The sequence below is a fragment of the Rutidosis leptorrhynchoides genome, chromosome 3, assembly GCF_046630445.1.
Source record: "Rutidosis leptorrhynchoides isolate AG116_Rl617_1_P2 chromosome 3, CSIRO_AGI_Rlap_v1, whole genome shotgun sequence".
NCBI classification, from domain to species: Eukaryota; Viridiplantae; Streptophyta; class Magnoliopsida; order Asterales; family Asteraceae; genus Rutidosis; species Rutidosis leptorrhynchoides.
Genome location: NC_092335.1, coordinates 229,041,425 through 229,063,006, shown reverse-complemented (window position 1 = coordinate 229,063,006; position 21,582 = coordinate 229,041,425). Strand labels below are relative to the sequence as shown.

Genomic DNA, 21,582 nt, shown 5'->3' with positions numbered 1-21,582 from the left:
TTATTATAATTGGGCTAATTAAATAGTCCACTAGCTAGTGTAGGGTGGGCTAAAGTCCAACAAGGTAGAAAGTCTAACAAGACTAACTAGTGTGCTCTAGTAAATTACTAAGCGTAATTAAGCATCCAAAAACCCAAGTAATTATTATTATAAAATAACAATTAGTGTTTCGTAGTCATAATATTCCGATTATGACCAAAGTTAAACGTGTACCGAAATACATAGCTCGTTTCAAACGTCAAGTGACACCAACGGTCATAAAAGCTTTCGGGGATCAAGTTAAGTGATTACACACTTAATAGCACGTTGTAAGATATTAATGAGAGTAATTAATCATTAAATAAGATCCCAGAGCATAAACTAGCTCAGTACGCACATATACGCAGTTTCGTGAAGGCACAAAGCACAAAAGCGAGTCGGAAAAAGTCGGGTCGTTACACTCTTTCTTTATTTTTGAATTTCTTTTTAAGCTTGGATAATACTTATCTATGACATCATCATTTTAGAGATTTATATGATACTATAGATATTTTTTGAATATAATTTAATTGTACACTAAAATATATATTATGTCAGCATTTATATATATTTATACTAAAAAAACTAAAAAGTCAGCATTAGTGAGAATCTGAGTTCTTCCCGACTTGTCGAGAACTCCCCAAAAACCTCCGACCGAGATGTCCCCGAGTTCTCCAACTTTGACTATACTCTTTGAGTAGTGCAAAGCCCGATGTCAGCAGCATTATCATCCGATCGAAAAATTTATTGGACATACCTTTTTTTTGTTTTGAACAACAATATTAAGGTCACTGACGGAGGCCATAAGCCACCCACCCGATCATATCCGATAATAACATGTCTTGCTCACTTCCTACACGCGTTAGGAGAAAACTTCAGGATATTGCAACCAAGCAAAAACCCCGAGAAAACCTTGCTAGATATGGGTAGATACCCTTCATGTAGTCTCTAACCTTCTCCTTAACTTTTGCAATTTCTTGAGCTGCAAGTAAACAATTATGGCAAAAACAAGAACCTAATGAAGTGTTGATAAGAATCCGCACTTATTTTGTAGAAAATAAGAAAAAATACATTAAAGTTATGAAAAAATTATCAAGCAACAATGAACAAATATGAAGTATATACATAGTACATGTCACATAGTAACACATTAATCCTCATCTAATTAAAAATGTAAAAGAAGTAATAAAGGTCGTCGTACCAACAAACTTCGGATCGATGTAACTGAACTCCGCCGATAGTCCAAGATTATACACAACGATAATGGCAGCAAAAGGACCAAGGACCTCCATAAAGACCGTAACACATGCATTGATGAAAATCTCCATCATATGAGCGGAAGCTGATGCTTCTAGTGTTTGTTTAAAGATTTTGAACACGAAGCAAGTGAACTCTCCACATTTCATCTAATTGTTTACTCCGGCATCGACAGAGAGTTCATTGGTGATGGGTAAATGTCAAATGAGGACGTTTGTTATGTTTGAGTATGCACTAATTAAACGGGCTATTCAAACTCCAACAACGGGGATTCTTATCGTGATGTATCGTTTGGATGAAATTGATAGGGTAAATGGAGCTGCCATTTCGTGTGACTATGTGTCAGAGAATGTAAGACTATAGTGAGGATGATATGAATACAGGTTATATATATATATATATATATATATATATATATATATATATATATATATATATATATATATATATATATATATATATATAGGTTTTAGGTGACAGAGAATATTATGTGTCTATAACCTAGCCAGTAGCCACAAACTAGCTACTTTTTCATTCTTTTTCTTATTGTTTTGTATTTAAATTCTATGCATTTGATGTTGAATATTTACTAATTCTATTTAGTATTCATATATTCATATTCATATAAATATAAAATAGAACCAATAAATCAAGATGCATAAGAAATAAATAGGATAAATAAATATAGATATTAAATATAAAATATATAAAATACAAAAATAAAAAGAAAATGAATGAATTAGTAGTTACTTAGTGGCTATTAGCTAGGGTATAGACGCACATTTTTCTCTGTCAGATACAAACTATGTATATAACCTACAACATATATGTATAGCATCTCATGATATCATCCTCAGTATCGTCTTACTTTCTCTCTCACCTCTCACACAGTCACACAAAATGGCAACTCCAAATATCCGATCAATTTTGTCTAAACGAAACATCGCGATGAGAATCTCCGGCACCGAACTTCGAAAAGCGGGTTTAACTAGTGCCTACCCAAACGTAACAAACTTCCCTCGGATCTTACATTTACCCATCATCAATGAACCCTCTGTCGCTACCGAAGTAAACAATCTAATGAAACATAGAGAGTTTACTGGCTCCGCATTCAGAATCTATGAACAAACACTTGAAACACCTGCTTTCACTCAAATGATAGAGATTTTCATCACCACATGTGCTACGGTATTTACGGAGGTCCTTGGTCCGTTTGCTTTCATTATGACGGTGCATAATCTTGGATTGTTTGCGGCGTTCAATTACAGCAATCTAAAGTTTGTTGGTAATGACAGTTATTACTTCTTTTCTTTTTCATGTTTTTATTAGATTATTCAAAAAAATGAGGATTAATGTGTTATTATAGACATGTACTTTGTATATACTCCGTATTTGTTAAGTGTTACTCGATAAATTGTTCCATAACTTTAATACATTTTAGCTTGTTTCCACCAAAATGAGTGCGGATTCCTATTAACAGTTCATTAGGTTTATGTTTTTGCTATAATCGTTTATTTGTAGCTCTCAACAGTTCATTAGATTGATGTTTTTGCTATAATTATTTATTTGTAGCTCAGGAATCGCAAAAGTTAATCAGAAGGTTAGAGACTATATGATGAGTATGTATGGATTTGTAATATATTATTTTTGACTTTTTATAGATGTTTTTGATTATTTATTTATTCTTATTGTCAGGTATGTCAACAAAAATTTTGATCGGATGATAGTGCTCCTGACATTAGGTTTTGCACCACTCAAAGAGTATAATATGGTTTTAGCGCTCTGTTTCGTGTTATGTTTTTCAAGTCACAAATAACTCTGTATCGTGTTATGTCATTCGTCCAACTCATGAAGTTAAATAAACGATGAGCGCGTCTTATGTGACAAAACTAGGTATCTTCTTTGTAGAAAATTCTGAAGAGGCATTTTAAATATAGTTTGAGGGACTTTCAGCCTAACCCATTTCCAATTGACCTTGAAAAAATATTAGCTCTTCATTAAATCATGTAATCCATAATGCATCAAAATGGACAACTGTTTTCGGGTGTGTGTATATAAATATAAATATAAATATACATATAATATAATGCACAAAACGAGATCAAAGATTTGGAGCTTACCTGAAGCTACATCAACAAATGTAACTTTAGCCTCGTGGCCAGAAAATCTCTAGATGACCATACCTGATACACATAATCAATAATAGATAGATACATTTAACATTTATGCGTACATTAATAATGCTAACAGATAAATTACTACAAGACGAATTAGGTTACCTTCACAATCATATCATAAGAAGCAGTTACCATGAAGTATCCCTCTCGAGGCTCAAACTTAATTTGAGAAATCAGATTTGCATGGGCCAGAATTGTGTACAATGACCTCTTCTTCCTCAAATCACAAATTCTACATATATTATCTTCACACCCTGTTACTAGATGATACCCATTTGGAGAAAAACGAATACCAACAAACTGAAAAAAATCATGAATTAGCTTGTGCTTGACAAAAGATGATGAGCAAAGTAAAGAAAAAATGAAAATGGCACTTTCAGCCCTCTAACTACAAATTGATTGATTTGTATTGCGATATATCTTAAACCGGTCAAATTTGTCAAATCGAAGTTATAAGCTAACTTTTATGTTGTCCAATGTCAGTTTTTTTTTTTTTGTATTTTACCTCCTTATATTATTATGTTTATAATATCTTTCTGACAATAACTACACATTAATTATATGTATATAGAAGATGTATAAATGTACTAAAGTTGTTAGGCTCAACCGTACCCAACCCACCCCAGCAGAACCAAAATTGACATGTCTTGACATGAACCAATTTTGAGCAGTTATTCGACTTGACGATCATGCAAAGTCTAGAAAAAGTATATAAAACTATATGTTCCATAATTCCCTGAAGGATGGAAAGCAACACGAGCTAAGCGGTCCAAATCAACATTCATAACCTCTATAACATATATATACTACCAGTTGCTAATACATATGCAAATGCAACCAAAGTAAAAGACACATACCAGGTAGCAAGGTACTTTCCATCACAAGAAAACAAACACCCTCAAAGAGGCCAATCATCCCCAATTTCATTACAATCTAAACCATACCTAGTTGCATTCTCCAACGCCCAATTAATTTCAGTGCAACTTTCACAACGGAATCTTTCGCAATCGCATGTTAGACATATTAGTTTGGCCCAAGTCCAATATGTGGGCTTGGGTCCATTAGATTTCTAGGGTTTTTATGTAGTGTCTATAAATACAGATCAATAAAATATTATTCACGGAGTTTCATTCTATAACATGGTATCCGAGCCATATGATCCTGGTGGAACCACTTCTTTTTTATTTTCCGTCAAAAACCCTAATTTGCCTACCATCAAACCCTACCGGTACCAGCCGTAACTTTCCGTTCAAAGGCAACATCATCTTCTTGTATAATTTGTTTTTTCTTCTTTTCTTTTAAAAATAAGTTCGTAACCTCTACGCCTCTACCTACCTCTGTATATTACGGAGTATTATTTTTATCCTCAATTCATGTACTGCACCAATCTGGTCACATGCAATAACAATCGTAGATAAGAGAAAAAAAAAAAAATATAGTACTAGGTAATAATAAAAAATAGCCGTCAAAGCCTCCTTTCATGTGTAGCAAGTCCTCAATTTGATCATGTGTCAACTACCAATACCAATCCATCTGTTTACTCTCTGCTTTTAAGATTGCCGCATATTTAATTTTAAACCTTTCAATAATTGGCGTGGGCCTGAGCCGAAGACCCTTTTGTATAAAACGGATACCGAACCTCTTCACCTAATCACCTTCACCACCACCACCACCACCATCCAACCGCATTCGTAACAGCTTCTTCTTCCTCCAATACTTTCATTAACCTTTCCAATTGTCGTTCTGAATCAAATATCTCTAGATTTCTATTTTCTCTCATCCTCAAACTAAAACCCGAAAACTCACCACCACCCCCATTAAGTTAAACTCGTATTCAATTTCTGAACACAACAAGCCAAGTTACATCGGCGTTGGTCCTCTCACGCGCAAATACGTCACCCATAGTCAGACCGCCGGGTTATGGCTTCTGGCGACCACCACCATAGGCAAGCGAACCACCACCGCAATCCAAATCTAGAAAAAACGTGTTGGAGAGGGCTGCGACCTTGGCTGAATTTTTTCATGGCGGTGTGGGTTGCTGGCGACCGTAGGTGGCGGTGTAAGGACCTGTCAGCGGCGGCATAAATTGAGAAACAGAGAGATATATTAGGTTTGGTGTTAAAGAGGTGTGAATGTGAAATGGTTTTTTGTCAAATTTTAATTTTGTATATATGGAATATGGAAAATATGGGATGGAGAGAATCAAATACGGAGCACGGGATAATAGATTAGTTTGACTTGTACGAATACATCCCACAATCGGATGCATGTGCTTTTCATCTGTTTTTTCATAAAGTGTTCAAAAATCAAATATGGATGTTTGCATGTTGCTTAACAACCTTTTGGCATCCAACGTACTTTTACAAAATGTATAGAAGTTTTAATTGTAGACATCTCTACGAAGTTGGATGTGCTTTTATTCCCTGGCAAAAAATAATAATAATAATAATAATAATAATAATAATAATAATAATAATAATAATAATAATAATAATAATAATAAATTACTGTTGTAACACCCCGCCAAAATCGCCATTGACGCGAATGTTAACTCTGGTCTCGGTGCTCGGCTTGACTTCTATGTAACAGTAGAGTTCTACAGCGGAAGCAAAGTATCTAAGTACCTGAGACAAAACATGCTTAAAAGTGTCAACCAAAAATGGTTGAGTGAACAACATAGGTTTAATAATTATAACAAGTTTTTAGACCACAAGATTTAAATAAGCGGTTTAATCAGTTCGGTAGTAGTGCTGGTGTATATGATATCGATACTAACCATTAGTTACCCTAAACACATCACGTTCGTGTCGTTCATCGTTATTATGTATCCATTGACCAGCGGTCATCCGGATAGAGACGTCACCCTCAATAGCGCTATCACAATAACTAAGCTTGCCTTTATACATAGCAATTAACGATATCATGGTAGGGATTAAGCATGAATCAAAGCATGTTAGCAACAGTTTGAACTAATCAAAGTAAAGTTTGAGTACTTGCGTCTAAGCGTAAAACAGTTTGAAATCAAGCATGTGTCTCACCCCAAAGTTATAAAACAGTTAAGAAATAGTAAAAAGATGGGCTATGAAGTTCACCTTAATAGCAGATAGATATTCCACGCAAGTTATATGATCGGAATGTTGAACACGGAGATCTCAACCTAGAGATATAATGTTTAATTAGTTAATGTCTAATAGACATAAAGTTTGTTTATTAATATAGCAAACTATATTAACAGTGACGGTTTTCGAGAAAAGTTATTATTTCTCAAAAGTTTCTATATTTGGAAACCTACTATTTATGGAAAGCTTCCACTTATAGTAAGTTTCTAGCTTAAGAATGTTCGGGTTATAATCCTTAACAAAGATGTTGTACAATCTCGCCCAAACTTCGTTTCTAACACGCAAGTCACTCGAATGATCTATTGTTACCGAGCGGCCCAGGATCTCTTGACCAGAATCTAAGTCTTGGCATTCGAGATCCACAAGCGTCCCATAATGGCAACAAGGATCACCCTAGGCCACAAGTAGCGGTGAGGTTCGTATAAATCGTACGTTATCTTTTGATTATAACTTTTCACGTTATAGGTGTATAATACAACGAATTATTAATGTACTTAATAATTACATATATAGGTGATAATATAACTTAGTGTAATTAAGGTGTTACCATATAGATAAGTTTACAAGTCATATTATTATTATTACTCTAATTACTTTTAATTAATCAACCTTCATTATGTAATCTTATCATGACATGTGTTATATATATATATACACCTACATGATACATATACATATACTCTTTAATCATAATTTTATGTTACTAATTCATATCATACATATATCATAATCATCATACTAATCATAATTATTATTTTATCATCTTATTAAAGTTGTATGTTTATCGTAATATAATTATGATTATCGTATATATCCCATATGATTTTAATATAAGTAATCGTGTTTATCCACATATTCTTTATACTTATCGTTTTATAATAAAGTTTGTATTTTTTTAACGTTGTTATTATATAATAATTAGTAAAGTCGTTATAAATAATATGTACTAAATAAAGTTTACGCCTTTTATCTTGCTATATATATATAATGTTATTAAGTTTTATAATAAATAAATATTAATTATTTATTATATTTTTTTTTCATGTATTTAGAGATATTGTTATTAAGGTTTTAAGGTTATCGTTTTAGATTTCGTACGCCTTAAGGAGTAAACTGCACCACTTTTATCCGTTCATAATATTTAATAAATTTTACTCCTAATCTCAATGTTCTCGTATCCTAATTCATAACGTTATAAAATGATATAGATTTCAGGGGGTAAATTGTAAAAATAATATTCTTTTAATTTATTGTTGTAACATTGTACATACTTTGAGGGTTAATGTTGTAAAATCAAAAATTCACTTCATGAATTTGGACGTACAGAAAGTATTTCTTTTTTTTTTCTTTGATTAAAATTTATAAATAAATTCATATGTAGTCATGGGGTTGGGGGTAAACTGTAACTATAGAAATATATTTATCTATTTTGAAACTATAGACATAAATCAGGGGGTTAAATGGTAACTGCAATTAATTCTTTCTTCTTCCCCATTCTTGTATCTGAACGTGTTTGAAGAAACAGAGTACTCAAAATTTCTTTTTTTTTTAATTCTTTTATTTATTTAGCCTGCTCACACTACTACGTAACATGCTATTTATATTCATAACCATCTTTTATACACAATTAGTGGAGTATAAATATTAAAGTAAAAAAAATTAAGTTTCGGTTAGTACCTTCGGGTTGAACGTAAGAGACGATCGAGTGGGATTTGTGGGTTCCGGGTTCGACAGCAAGTCGCGAGCAGTAGCAACAGAAAGTGATCGGCCGAAATAGCTTGGTTTGATCGTGTGAGATGATGTGGGTTTGACGGTTCGTGCTCGGGAAGAACAAGAACCGAATGTGTTTCGGTTTGGGTTTGTAGTCGACTGAAGTTGACTTGTTTGTGGGTTTGGGAGTCAACAGAAAACAGCAACAGAGATTTAATTGTGGTGAATGAATTGGTGATGTTGAGGCTTTATTTATAGGCTAAGAGTTTGGGTTAGAGTGGGACTTGGATTTCACAAATTTTGGGATAATTCATGGTTGTTTAGGATGTTTGTTAGTGATTATTATGGAGGAAAGATCACGATTAAATTTTGATAACAATCAAATATTATAGCCTATTCTTAAGGTAAATTTTTTTGTTAATTATATAAGAATAGTTAGTTATATTGTTAATATTAATTAATACATGTACATCATGTACATCTTCGTAGATTCATGTTCACACCTACTGATCACAATGGAAATTCTATATATTATTTTCTGTTTTATTTAATTAATTATAATATTTATTTTATTTATAATTTTTGGTTTATATATTATTTATTTATTATTTAGGTTGGCCAATTAAACATGTATCCACATTTATAACTGGTAACATGGAGTACATATTCTTTTGGTGTGTTGTATAACTTTCAATCTATACTCACAGGGGGCGGACCTATATTATACCCAGTGATTGCACGGGACACCACTGACTACCAATCCTAGATCCGCCACTGTATACTCATGACCACTCATATAAGTATATATATATTTATTTTATTTTTTTTAAATTAATTTTAATCATATACATTTTAGTCCTTGTCTTTTATTAATTTTCACTTAGTTCTTATTAGTTTTTAATTTATATAAATTGTTATCATTTTAATATTTCATATAGTTTATATAAAAAAAAAAAATCACAAAATGCATAAACCTTTATTCGACAGGAAGTGTTGATAAAAAAATTACTAATGTATTTAATCAACGCTTTGTTAAATAAAGTTTATGAGTACAAAAAGTCCTAATAGTAGAACAGTAGAAACATGAATGGGAAAATGAGGGTCATCATAACTGTAATACATATTGATATGATACATAGTTCAGAAAACAAATTCAAGCAATAAGAAACAATGGCAATCGTCATTACAAACTTAAAAAGCGTACAGTGCTAATTTTTACAAATTAAGCACGAAAACAACTTCTGAGTAAATGACTTGGATATTTTTTTTGAAGATGAAGTTGGTTCCTCAACAAGACAAACGATGTGAGACTCGTCTTTGCCATCCCTTTTGGCTTGTTCACAATCATCACAAAACTTCTTGTAAGCGTTTTCCACATAAGTTGCACCTTCAGTTACAGTCATATTCTCGACGAAATTGAGAGAGAATGTGTCCTTTTTATGATCTCCGTTTAAAACAGCCCCTAGTTGAACCAACTCTCGTTGAAACTCGCTTAGTTTTTCATTTTCATCTGGCTCACTTTCTCGCATTTTCTTAGGGTCCGGCAAAATAACTGTGTAATAAAAGACACTTTACTAACTTAGCTAGCAAGTTGATAACTTACATGTTGTGATACAATTTTCACGTTATATAAAATAAACAAAAAATCGATACGATTTTCATATTTATAAGATAAACTTTTAGATACAATACATGTCACCCTTTTAGGGAAATTTTTTGATATATTACAAGTGTTTTTACTCTTTTATAATAATATTATTTTTAGCTGAACCAATCTGTATATATACCTGGGCAATCGGTTCTTGGAGTACTTCTGCTTGCAACGCCTTCAAAAGTGCCGGCCCACTCGTCACGTTTTGTTAAAGGCGATTTTAAACCAAAAATCTTTTTAACAGTTGCAGGAATAGATGAATGTTCGAACTCTGATGAAGGGTATGGCCCTGTTGGCCTATGAAACACTGCAAATTAATGATTACCAAACACAAGTTTAATAGTTTAACTAAATTTATATAAATTTTTTAAAAATAGTACATGAATAATTTTTGTTAATCAAACTTTTAAGAACAACAACAACAACAACAATCACAACATCATAGAGCTCCAGATCTGAAAGTCAACGTAGTGTTCTTCGTAGTCAACAATTTAATTGCAGAATTCTGTGATGTTTCAGCATTAATTGATGATGATCGAGTGTTTAATGGTTGATGTGGAGCAACTTTCATGAAGGATTAATATTCTTCAACGGCTCTCTCCCATGACGCTCTCTCCTTCATGTCTGTTCATCTTCTTCTTGGTTAGAAACCCTAATCTAAACATTCTGCTTTCGATTTTTTGATTCTAATTTCTGTTTTTGTTTTCTTCTTCTACGTGCTATTCTATTTGAAATACTCTTTTATCATGTCAAACATACCGACATCCCCTTTTACACCAAAAGCATCGAACAACCAATCCCAGTCGAAACAATCTTTCTTTGTTGATAACAAGCATATCCGATATCAGCCTATCAATCAGGGTATTTGGGTTAAAATTGATCATAATAAGCAAAACTCACCTTCAAAAAACCCTAACCCTAATTACAATAACCAGCAGAATCCAACCCACCTTGTCCGATCCAAATCTGGTCTCAATCATCACTCGACAAGGTTAAACTCATCCTACAATCAATTATACAACAACTTCAAAATACGGGAATCAGCCACCAACCTTATCAATCGTTATGGCAAGCCTTTTCCAGATGCGAATAATTCTAAAACAAATCAATTGCCAAAACCGATCGACAAGTCTAGAATTACTTCATACCTCTTCCACAACTTTCCCGAACACTGGTGTTCAACGGACTTATGGGATGTTTTCAAAAAATATGGCAATATCCACGAGGTTTACATCCCCAGGAAGACCTTAAAAAACGGAAGGAAGTTTGGTTTTGTTAGATTCTTAGACGTTCCAGATTACCACAAAGATTCTCTTGCGAGGAGACTAAGTCTCATTGTTGCGGGTGACAATTTACTCAAAGTATACAAGGCCCGTGATCCCGAAGGAAAGAAACAAGCTCCACAGCCTAACAATGCAAAATCGGGTTCTAGGAACAATGTTAAGGTTGCATTTAACTCACCTGTAGACGAAAGGAATTTCAAAGAAGTGGTCCTAAACAAGCAGGCTACAAACTACGGCATCCCCTCGATTAAGGTAAATTCTAATGATGATCTTATCCAAATACTTGGTCAAGCGGTTATTGCCAAAGTTAAAGATCTTGAATTCCTTGAATATTTTAATGAAATATGTGAAAGTGAAAACCTTGGTGGGTTTACTATCAAATACCTGGGCGGGCATGATCTAATGCTTATATTTGAGGAACCCAACCCGGCCCTAGACTTGATTAACAATTCGGAACACCCATTATGGAAATGGCTTGAAGATATAAACCCATGGGATCCCGAAATTTACAAAACCTCTGGTAGACTTGTTTATGTTAACATATTCGGGGTACCTATTACTTGTTGGTTAGAATCCACATTCATTGACATAGCAAAAAATTGGGGCGAGGTAATTGAAACGTTTAATTGCTCTATAACCAATGAGAACAACCAAGATTTATCGCATGGCTCGGTAATTATCAAAACAAACAATTTCTCACCGATAAACGGCCAAGTTATTATCAACCCCGGTGACGTCAATCAATCTAAGGCTTACATCATTGAAGTTCAAAACTTTTCTATGTTTAACACTTATGGTGATATCGATAATTCATCGAATTGGGATGATGAAATTCTTTCGGACGATCACATTTCTGACGAAGAGTCCCACTTGGATTGTGAAAATCGAGTTGAAGGAAACGCTGAAAAGACCACCCGTAACAACAACCACGATCCCACGCCTCCTCACCAAACCTCCTCTAATTCCTCTAAACGAATGGATACTCGTCCCTTTAATAATAATGCCGATAACCAATCTCTCCAATCTCCTAGCATATCGAAACCCATCAACCACTTTGACACCACAAACCCTCACACCCATAATCCTTCCAATCCCGAAACTGTTTTAAATAATACTAGCTCTACAAAAGAAACTAGCCCATCGAATGAAACTGATCCAATTGAACCACCTCCTATTCCTGATTTTAATACAGCAAGGCCATATAATACCACCTCATATCAACCAAAACCAAAAACCATCCCTTTGGAGTCCACTGTAATCACGCAGCCCATTACCACCAATACCCCCCCAAGCCCACCAAGAGAGGATACCCTTGCAATCCCGCAGCCCAAGACTGTTATTAACGGCCCATCGAATCATGTAAATGATACCCCTGTTACACCTAGCCACATCTCGGGTAAATCTAATATGGACAGCTCACCTCAACACATTCTAACAAATGATTTATGCTCACCAATAGTGACACAAGAACATGCAGATTCTGTTCCCGAAACCCTCCCTCACCATACCACAAACGACACCCCCTGTACTACCCCTTTAAACCCTCAATCCAACTCTCCATTAAATTTTATGCCTGCCCCTAACGCTACACAACAAACAAATTCCGATCCTTTCAACCTCGAACCTTTACTTTATACGGGTAAAGAAATTTCTAAAAAGAGAAAAATTTCTAGCACCATCGCCAAACCTATCATTAAGTCAAAAAACACCTCTCAAAACCCAGATTTTAAAAGACCTAGATCCAATATGCTTTACATCAAACATCTAGCTAGAAGTGGCCAAAAGCTTAGAATCTCTCAACTGGCTAAACGTTGTAAGTCCTCGTCTAACGGTGGTGGTAGCACATCCTACTTCTCGAAGGGATCTCATATGGACATGGTACATAACAAAAAGACTAAAAAGACAGGTTCTACCTCTAGCAAAAGCTTGGATACGTTCGAATTCGGGAAAAGCATCGGGATTCGTCGCAACAACCCATGAATCCACCTCCGTCACATCGATTCTGTAAGTTTTTTCTCATGTGTACGATTTCTCTTAATATTCGGGGTATTGGACAAACGGGTAAAATAAGCTGGCTTAAACGTATTTGCTATAAAGAAAAACCATCAATTCTAGGCCTCCAGGAAACCAAATGCGGCCAAACACGTGACAACACCATTGAATCTTTCTGGGGTAATTCTGATTTTAAATTCGTCCAAAAGGATTCGGATGGTGCTTCCGGAGGTATCCTAACTATTTGGGATACTAATATCTTTTCGTTCAACTATGCTATTGAGGGTGAATTCTTTCTTGCAATTTGTGGCACGTGGGCGGGTCATGACTCTGAAATTGCCTTCATTAATGTTTATGGCCCCCATTCCCATTCAAAAAAACTTAGACTTTGGAGCGAACTCTCATCCCTTACTAACTCCCTTAATATCCCACACATTGTTTTTGGTGACTTCAACGAAGTAAGAAACAAAACAGAACGCATGAACACAGAGTATAATCAAAATTGGGCAGATAATTTTAATAACTTTATAAATAACTCTGGATTAATTGATCTTCCTTTAGGCGGTAAAAGGTTCACAAGGATTTGTGAAAAAACAATGAAGTTTAGTAAACTTGACCGATTCCTCATTTCCGATGGCATCTTCACTATCTGGCCCAACACATCCTCCAAAACTCTTGATCGGGACCTTTCTGACCACTGTCCCATTATCCTAAGAAATAACCTCCTCGATTCTGGCCCTAAGCCAATACGTGTCTTTGACACATGGCTAGATTTAAAAGATGCCGACACCATCATAGAAAAGGCTTGGTTGATCCCAATTAGTGGGAATAGGCCTGACTGCATTTTCCGTAACAAACTAAAAAACGTTAAATTAGAACTTAAAAAACATAGTAATCAACTTGATAACTTAGACTCCCAAATACGTGATCATCTTACTGAATGTAATAATTGGGAACAAACCGCCGAAACTAGACCTTTATCCGAAACTGAAAAACAAAAATGGATCGATGAAAAAATGCATCACATCGTCAAAGAAAAAAAGAAAACAAACATGCTTAAACAAAAATCTAGAATCAAATGGGCGCTTGAGGGTGATGAAAATTCGAAATACTTTCATAACTATATCAAAAGAAGAACAAGTAAAAACAACATCCACGGGCTTTCAATTAATGGTACATGGACTGAAGATCCTAATCTAATAAAACAAGAAGCATATTCCTATTTTAACAACATCTTCCGATCCAAACACTTACGTGACGAATGCCCTTTCGATCATGTTTCACATCTTGAATACATTTCTTCCTTGGACAATCAACTCCTAGAAGCTAAATTTAACGAAAAAGAAATATGGGAAGCCATATGTAATTGCGATAGCTCTAAAGCTCCTGGGCCGGACGGTTTCAACATGAGATTCTTTAAAAAACATTGGGAACTGATTAAAACCGACCTCATTAAATCTCTAGATTGGTTCTGGGAAAACTCAGAAATCTCCAAAGGATGTAATGCATCTTTCTTCACATTAGTCCCGAAAAAACCCAACCCAATCGGATTAAATGAATATCGCCCAATCTGTCTAATAGGTAGCTACTATAAAATTCTCACCAAAATACTCTCCAATCGCCTTGCCATGGTCATTCATAAAATCATTGGTAGTGAACAAACAGCTTTCCTCAAAGGTCGAAATATCCTAGATAGTGTCCTAATTGCAAACGAAATAATTGATGAATTAAAACGTAAAAAACAAAAAGGTTTAATCTTTAAAGTTGACTTCGAAAAGGCATTTGACTGCATTGAGTGGGACTTTCTATTTAAAACCATGCACTTCATGGGTTTTGGTCCAAAATGGATTGGTTTCATTCGGGCATGCCTTTGGTCATCATCTATTTCTGTACTAATCAATGGCTCTCCCACCAAAGAATTTTCCCCTGAAAGGGGAATTCGACAAGGTGACCCCATTTCGCCATTCCTGTTCATCATTGTTGCTGAAGGTCTTAACATACTTGTCAAAAGAGCATTAGCCAATGGTCATTTGCAAGGATTAAAGATCGGACATGACAATCTCAATATTACACACCTCCAATATGCTGATGATACAATCTTCTTCGGCGAATGGAATAAAAGAAACGCCAAATATATCTCCAAACTACTAAAATGTTTTGAAAATATTTCAGGCCTCAAAGTTAACTTCCGTAAAAGCAAACTTTACGGTATAGGTACATCTACGACCGAAACCGAACAAATGGCTTGCTACATGAACTGCTCTGCGGGTCATACCCCGTTCTCCTATCTTGGACTTCCTATTGGTGTACCCACATCTCACGCCTCCTCGTGGCAGCCGATCGTTGAGAAATTCGACAAAAGGCTTTCAGATTGGGCTGCTAAATCTATTTCTTTCGGAGGTCGACTTACGACCATCAAATCAATTCTTAGTAGTATCCCATTATACTACTTCTCCTTATTTCATGCACCATCCGCTATCCTTAAGGTACTTGAATCTAAAAGACGGAAATTCTTCTGGGGAGGATCTTCAAACGATAATAAAATTAATTGGATCAAATGGGACCAAATAATTTTGCCATACGATTGTGGGGGTTTAAACGTGGGGTCCCTCTTTGCTAAAAACATATCATTACTTTGTAAATGGTGGTGGCGTTTTAAAAACGAAGATAATGCATTATGGGTAAAAATAATCAAAAGCATTTATGGGCCGGGGGGAGGGTTGGATACTAACTTTTTATGCAGGAACATTTCAGGTCGCACCATTTGGAAAGAGATTATTAAAGCTGGAAAAGTTGCTGACAATATAGGCACAACCTTCACATCCTCGATTTCAAAGCGCATAGGAAATGGCACATCAATAAGCTTCTGGCATGATATATGGATCGGATTTGAGTGCTTAAAAGATACATTTCATAGACTATTCATGTTGGAATCCCGCAAAGAAGCAACTGTTGCTGATAGAATAATGAACGTTAACTCTACCTCGATCGGTAATTGGGATTGGTCCCGCCCTCCTAGTGGTCGTGCAAAGGATTATCTCACGGAGCTCAACAACCTAATAACATCTGTTATTATTTCAGATCGCCCCGACTCATGGAAATGTTCCCTTGACACATCCGGCATCTACACTTCAGCAGCACTGTCAAATCTGATCAATAAGCTTAAATACGGCACAAACTCTAGAAACCTTTCACTACCTCAAAACAAATTCGTTCCACAAAAGATATTCATTTTCTCATGGAGGGCCGTTCAACAAAAAATCCCGGTTAGAAGCGAACTCGATAAAAAAGGAATTGACCTTCACACCATCTTATGTCCCTTATGTGAGCACCAAATTGAAACCATTGATCACGCGTTGTTAAATTGTCAAAAAGTATCTTCAATATGGATACAATTTCTCGATTGGTGGAATCAAAACAACATAAGTATCTCTAACATCAATGATGCCATCATCTCGGATCAAGGCATATCACATAATTCCATTGGTTCTTCAATATGGCAAGCTGCTAAATGGATTGCGTGCTACATTATTTGGAAACATAGGAACTTAAAGATTTTTTCCGGAAAAATATGGAACCCCGCTGTGATAATCTCCGAGACCCAATCTCAAAGCTTTAGCTGGATCTCAAATCGTTCACGGAAGAAAACACCTATCGATTGGCATCAATGGCTACTCAACCCGTCATTTTACGTGTCACCTCCTTCAAACCGCATAGGCGTCGGTTAACATAACTTAATTCAAATCGGGATGGTTTCGTTATTCTATATAGCCTATGTGGGTTAGATTAAATGGGTTGGTTGTGTGTCAACTTTGTAGTCGCTTGATCGGCACGGTTGTCCCCTCCTTCCCCGCTTGTTGTTTCTTTTACGCAAGTTCGTCCCTCGTAGTGTTATCTAGTCTACGTCTCCCCCGATCATAAGTTCAGATAATTATTCCATATTTTCTCAGCTGATCCGTTTCGTTTATAGCATTGTATAAAAGCATATAGGGACTTGTATTGTAATATTCCATATAATAATAATAATATTTTTGCTTTTCAAAAAAAAAAAGTACATGAATAATTTTACTAACCAGTCCCACGTTCGATCCATGGGGAAACTAGGATGGCGGGGACTCGAACACCAAGTCGATCAAACTTGAAATTATAAGGTGGAGGACCCACAAGACCATCAGGATTTGGAATGTCGACATGAGGTGTAGGGACATGATCATAAAAACCACCGTGTTCATCGTACAAAATTACAAACAATATCTCGTTCCATTGTGGACTGGATCTCAATGCTTCGTAGACTTCTTTGACGAACTTTTGACCGTCGGATACATCATGTGACGGGTGATCATCGTTTCCAGGTATAGCTTTGATCCCAAAATATCGTTGCTCAATAACGACGTAGTTTGGTAGTTTGCCTTTCTCGCAATGGTGCTTGAAATGGAGATCAAATTGATGGAAGTTGTCTATGTATTTCAGTTTTCTTAGGTTTCTGTCACATTTAAGGCAATATATATGAATCAAAAATTATAACTATATGAAATGATATGACTAAAAAATTATGTGAAAAAAGTTCTAACTATATGACTAGTATAGTTTACTGATAATTCCAAAATTTATAGAATTAACTCATATATAGTAATTATGGTCAAAATCAGTTTTAACAACTTATTTATGAGAAAATGATCTCAAATATTAGTTAAGACTTGATAGACAAATGTGAGGCCAAGTGACTGTATCACATTTTTAAACTATGATGGGTAGAAAGAATTAATGGGCTGATTAAAATTAATAATGGGCTGTATGCTAGGAATTTGGGCTGATCTCGAAGCAATGTTTGTTTATTTATTTACTTATTTTCTAATTTTCTATTTTTTATAAATTAGAGGTAAACAAACCTTATGTGATTCATGTTGGCTGTATCACATCAATATCGACAGCTGTCGGTAATTATTTTAGTGATATTATGTTAATGTTATCACAAATAGAAAATAAAATAAAAAAGATTTAGAAAAGAAAAGGGAAAGCAAGTAGGGTCAAAACTATGATAATGATAACATACTATATATTCTCTGAGACTGTCTCCGACTCAAAATAAACCTACCGTTCTACAATATTATATTAAATTAATTAGTTAAACTATTGTGAAATGCATGTATGTCATGTGATTTTCATTTAGCATATTTAGCATATGATCAATGACTATTTTACATATTTAAATTATATTTTAGTTAATGAAAGAATTATCTAGTTTAACTACAAGATCTATCAAAAACGGTAAGTAAGATAAATTCAGGCTTAATATTAGTAATATTTTATTCCAATCAAGTATCAGATTTTATTCGATAATTTGAATTTATTTATGGAGCTGTTGAAATGTTGAATACACTGCCAAGAGTAGGTTAATGTTTTATGGAGTAGGTGTAGCCTTGTTAGTTTATGATAATTCTAATGTTTTATTCGGCAAAACAAATAATCAATAAAATGATTATTAGTGGTCTTTCAATATGATGTTTCACTTAGGATATTTTAAAAAGGCTCTACCATTTGTAAAACAAGTAAAGCAATAAACTTTATTCCTTTTAAGTAATTAAGTGGACGATTATTTTTACTCTCATACAAATAATATAACCATGTTATATAATAATCATTTTCGACATTTTCCACAACATTAAAATGTGATGTTTGTAATTTTTGAACATCCGACCTTAAGTCAAACACTAAAACCATCTTGTACGTTTGTTACTAGACATAAAAGTTATGAATTAGAACCACACAAAATGAAGAAATTTAATTACCTATAAAAAAGAGTTGAAGGAGGTAATTGATAGTATATTCCAAAAGAAAAACCACCATCTTCTACCGACTCAAATATGGTCTTTTGTGGGTACCCTTCAATCATCATTTTGTTGTCATTTGTCGTTGCACCGTATGAAGTTGCCGAATGGACATATAATCTGTGTCATCATATCATACAACAATAATAGAAGTATAAACAAGCTAGGTCCATAATATATGTCATAACATATTTATTATATGTAGGTAATTTAATGTATAAACATGCATGCAATTTAGGCATATTTAGCATGGTTGTAAAATGGAATATACCAACCTGTTTGGTTGGGTCAAAGTGGGAATGGACGAAAACCACCTATCACAAACCGCAAACTCTGAAATCAACTCTTTGTAAACGGGCAATGAATCAGGGTCAAACCCACTCATGACCACCTCAGACAAACCGGGTTGGACGTTTTCAGCTTGTTGTGCGAACCCATCCATTGTGGGGGTTCGATTTTGAGCTTGACTTGATTCGGACCATTCTACTCCGAAGACTTGTTCATATGTAGCTTCGAAAGAGTGACCAGGATCGGGTTGAATGAATCCGGCCTTGTTGGTGTGGAAAAGGCGTTGCGATTGGTGGTTTGTGGTGGATAATAGGTTGGATTCGTTTCCGGTTACACCGTCGATTTCGGTGTTGATGGATTTCATCCATCCTAACATATGATCAAATGATCTGTTTTCTTGAACTAATATTACTATTGTTTTTATTGGAGATTCCATTATTGTAATTAAGTATGGTTTGGTACTTTGGTGAAAGCTGAGAATATGAAACTATATGATAATTAGTACTCCGTAGTAATTAAGCTTTAAAAGAAGCATTTTTTTTTTTTCCTTCATAAAGTAGGGATGTCAACCATGAATGTGGTGGGTGGTTATGGTTATAACCCTGCCTTCTATAGTGGGGTCATGGGTTCGATTCCAGGCATCTACAGTTATCCATTCATGGTTACGGAGGTTCGCCTGCAATGACTTCGAGCTGCTCGCGTAGCGAGTAGTCACCCTAGGATTAGTCAAGTTGACCGTTTGAATACCCAGGTTAAAAAAAGAAGAAAAAAAAAAGTAGAGATGGCAGCTTGAACTATGTTTTTTAAAAAAATATGAGTTTAAATATATACCAACTCTTAACTCAAAATTCTTTATTCTTACTCACTAATTATTAATAGAATTAAAACTATAAATACGTTATATACTATAACTTTTTTAATGTATGCTATATGTTCAATAAAATAACAGTATAAATTACATACTTTCAAAAAATATTCTAATGTAGGCTATAAATAACCGGTTACCTACTAAACCGTTAAAACCAGATTTTCAATATATATATTTTTTAAATTTATATGACTATAAATACAAATAAGTTATATACCTTCATTTGTGTTCCGATTTAGACTTTATACAAAAATGATTTGTTCTAATGTATCACTAACTACATTTTCCACACAGATGTCACGTAAGCTCGTCTTTCTTTTATCCGGTTAATAAATTCAGTGCATTCATATTAGCACACTTTTTGAAAGTATATAGCCTACACTGGTATTTTATTAGGTATATAGCTTATATTAGAACAAAATTAAAACTATATAGCGTATTTATAGCTTTAACCCTTATAAATATTACTAATTATAATTATTTAAGTAATACTTTTGGTTAAAAAGCAAACAGATCTATTTAGCGTGTATTTAGCAACGCAACTTATTGGAGCTTAAGCTTATTTTTTCATAAGTTTAAGCTAGTAGCATCGTTTGAATGACATAATTTTCAGAGCTTATGAAAAAAAATAAGCTCTAAAAAAAAAGCTAGCTGAACTAGCTTATAAAAATAAGCTCCTAGGCTTCCTAGCTTATGAATTTAGAAATTACATATTTGACCTTTATATAATTATCTATCATATCATATATATTGTTGTCCATTTTAGTCAATTTACAACAATAAGCTTCAGCTCAGCTACTTTTCACCAACCACTTATTAAAAATAAGCTACGGCTTGCAGCTTCAAAAATAAGCTCCAGCTACCAGCTCCAGTCATAAACTCTAACTCCAGCTCCAGCTCCAGCTAATAATGCCAAACACACTGTCACACCCCCTAAATGGAACCGGGGGTAATATGTGACCAACCAATATCATAACACAAGAGTAAAGCGAGAACGACTCCTTTCCAAGGGGATACTTTCAACATGACTTTATCACCAACTTGGAATTCTAAATCTTTCCGACGAATATCAGCATAGCTCTTTTGTCGGCTACGTGCAGTTTCTAATCGTTTCTTAATCTGAACGATCTTTTCGGTAGTTTCATGAATGATTTTCGGACCAGTTAACTGTCTATCCTCTAGTTCATCCCAGCATAGTAGAGATCTACATTTTCGTCCGTATAAGGCTTCAAAAGGTGCAGCCTTAATACTTGAGTGATAGCTGTTGTTGTAAGAGAATTCAGCTAAAGGCAAGTGTCTATCCCAACCTTTGCCAAAATCGATAACACAAGCACGAAGCATATCTTCCAATGTTTTAATGGTTCGTTCAGTTTGACCATCAGTTTGCGGAT

The 21,582-nt window shown here is 34.6% G+C and overlaps 1 protein-coding gene across 1 annotated transcript; it reads right to left on the bottom strand.

The window, feature by feature from the left end:
• Nucleotides 1–9,421: 9,421 nt before the first annotated feature.
• Nucleotides 9,422–19,765, bottom strand: LOC139902783 (non-specific phospholipase C3-like). The gene is made up of 5 exons (XM_071885394.1): nucleotides 19,311–19,765; nucleotides 18,997–19,155; nucleotides 17,281–17,690; nucleotides 10,069–10,239; nucleotides 9,422–9,833 (listed from the first exon to the last, which is right to left on the bottom strand). Exons 1-5 carry the CDS (start codon nucleotides 19,757–19,759, stop codon nucleotides 9,490–9,492), a joined length of 1,533 nt encoding a protein of 510 aa, XP_071741495.1. The 5' UTR covers nucleotides 19,760–19,765; the 3' UTR covers nucleotides 9,422–9,489.
• Nucleotides 19,766–21,582: the final 1,817 nt, after the last annotated feature.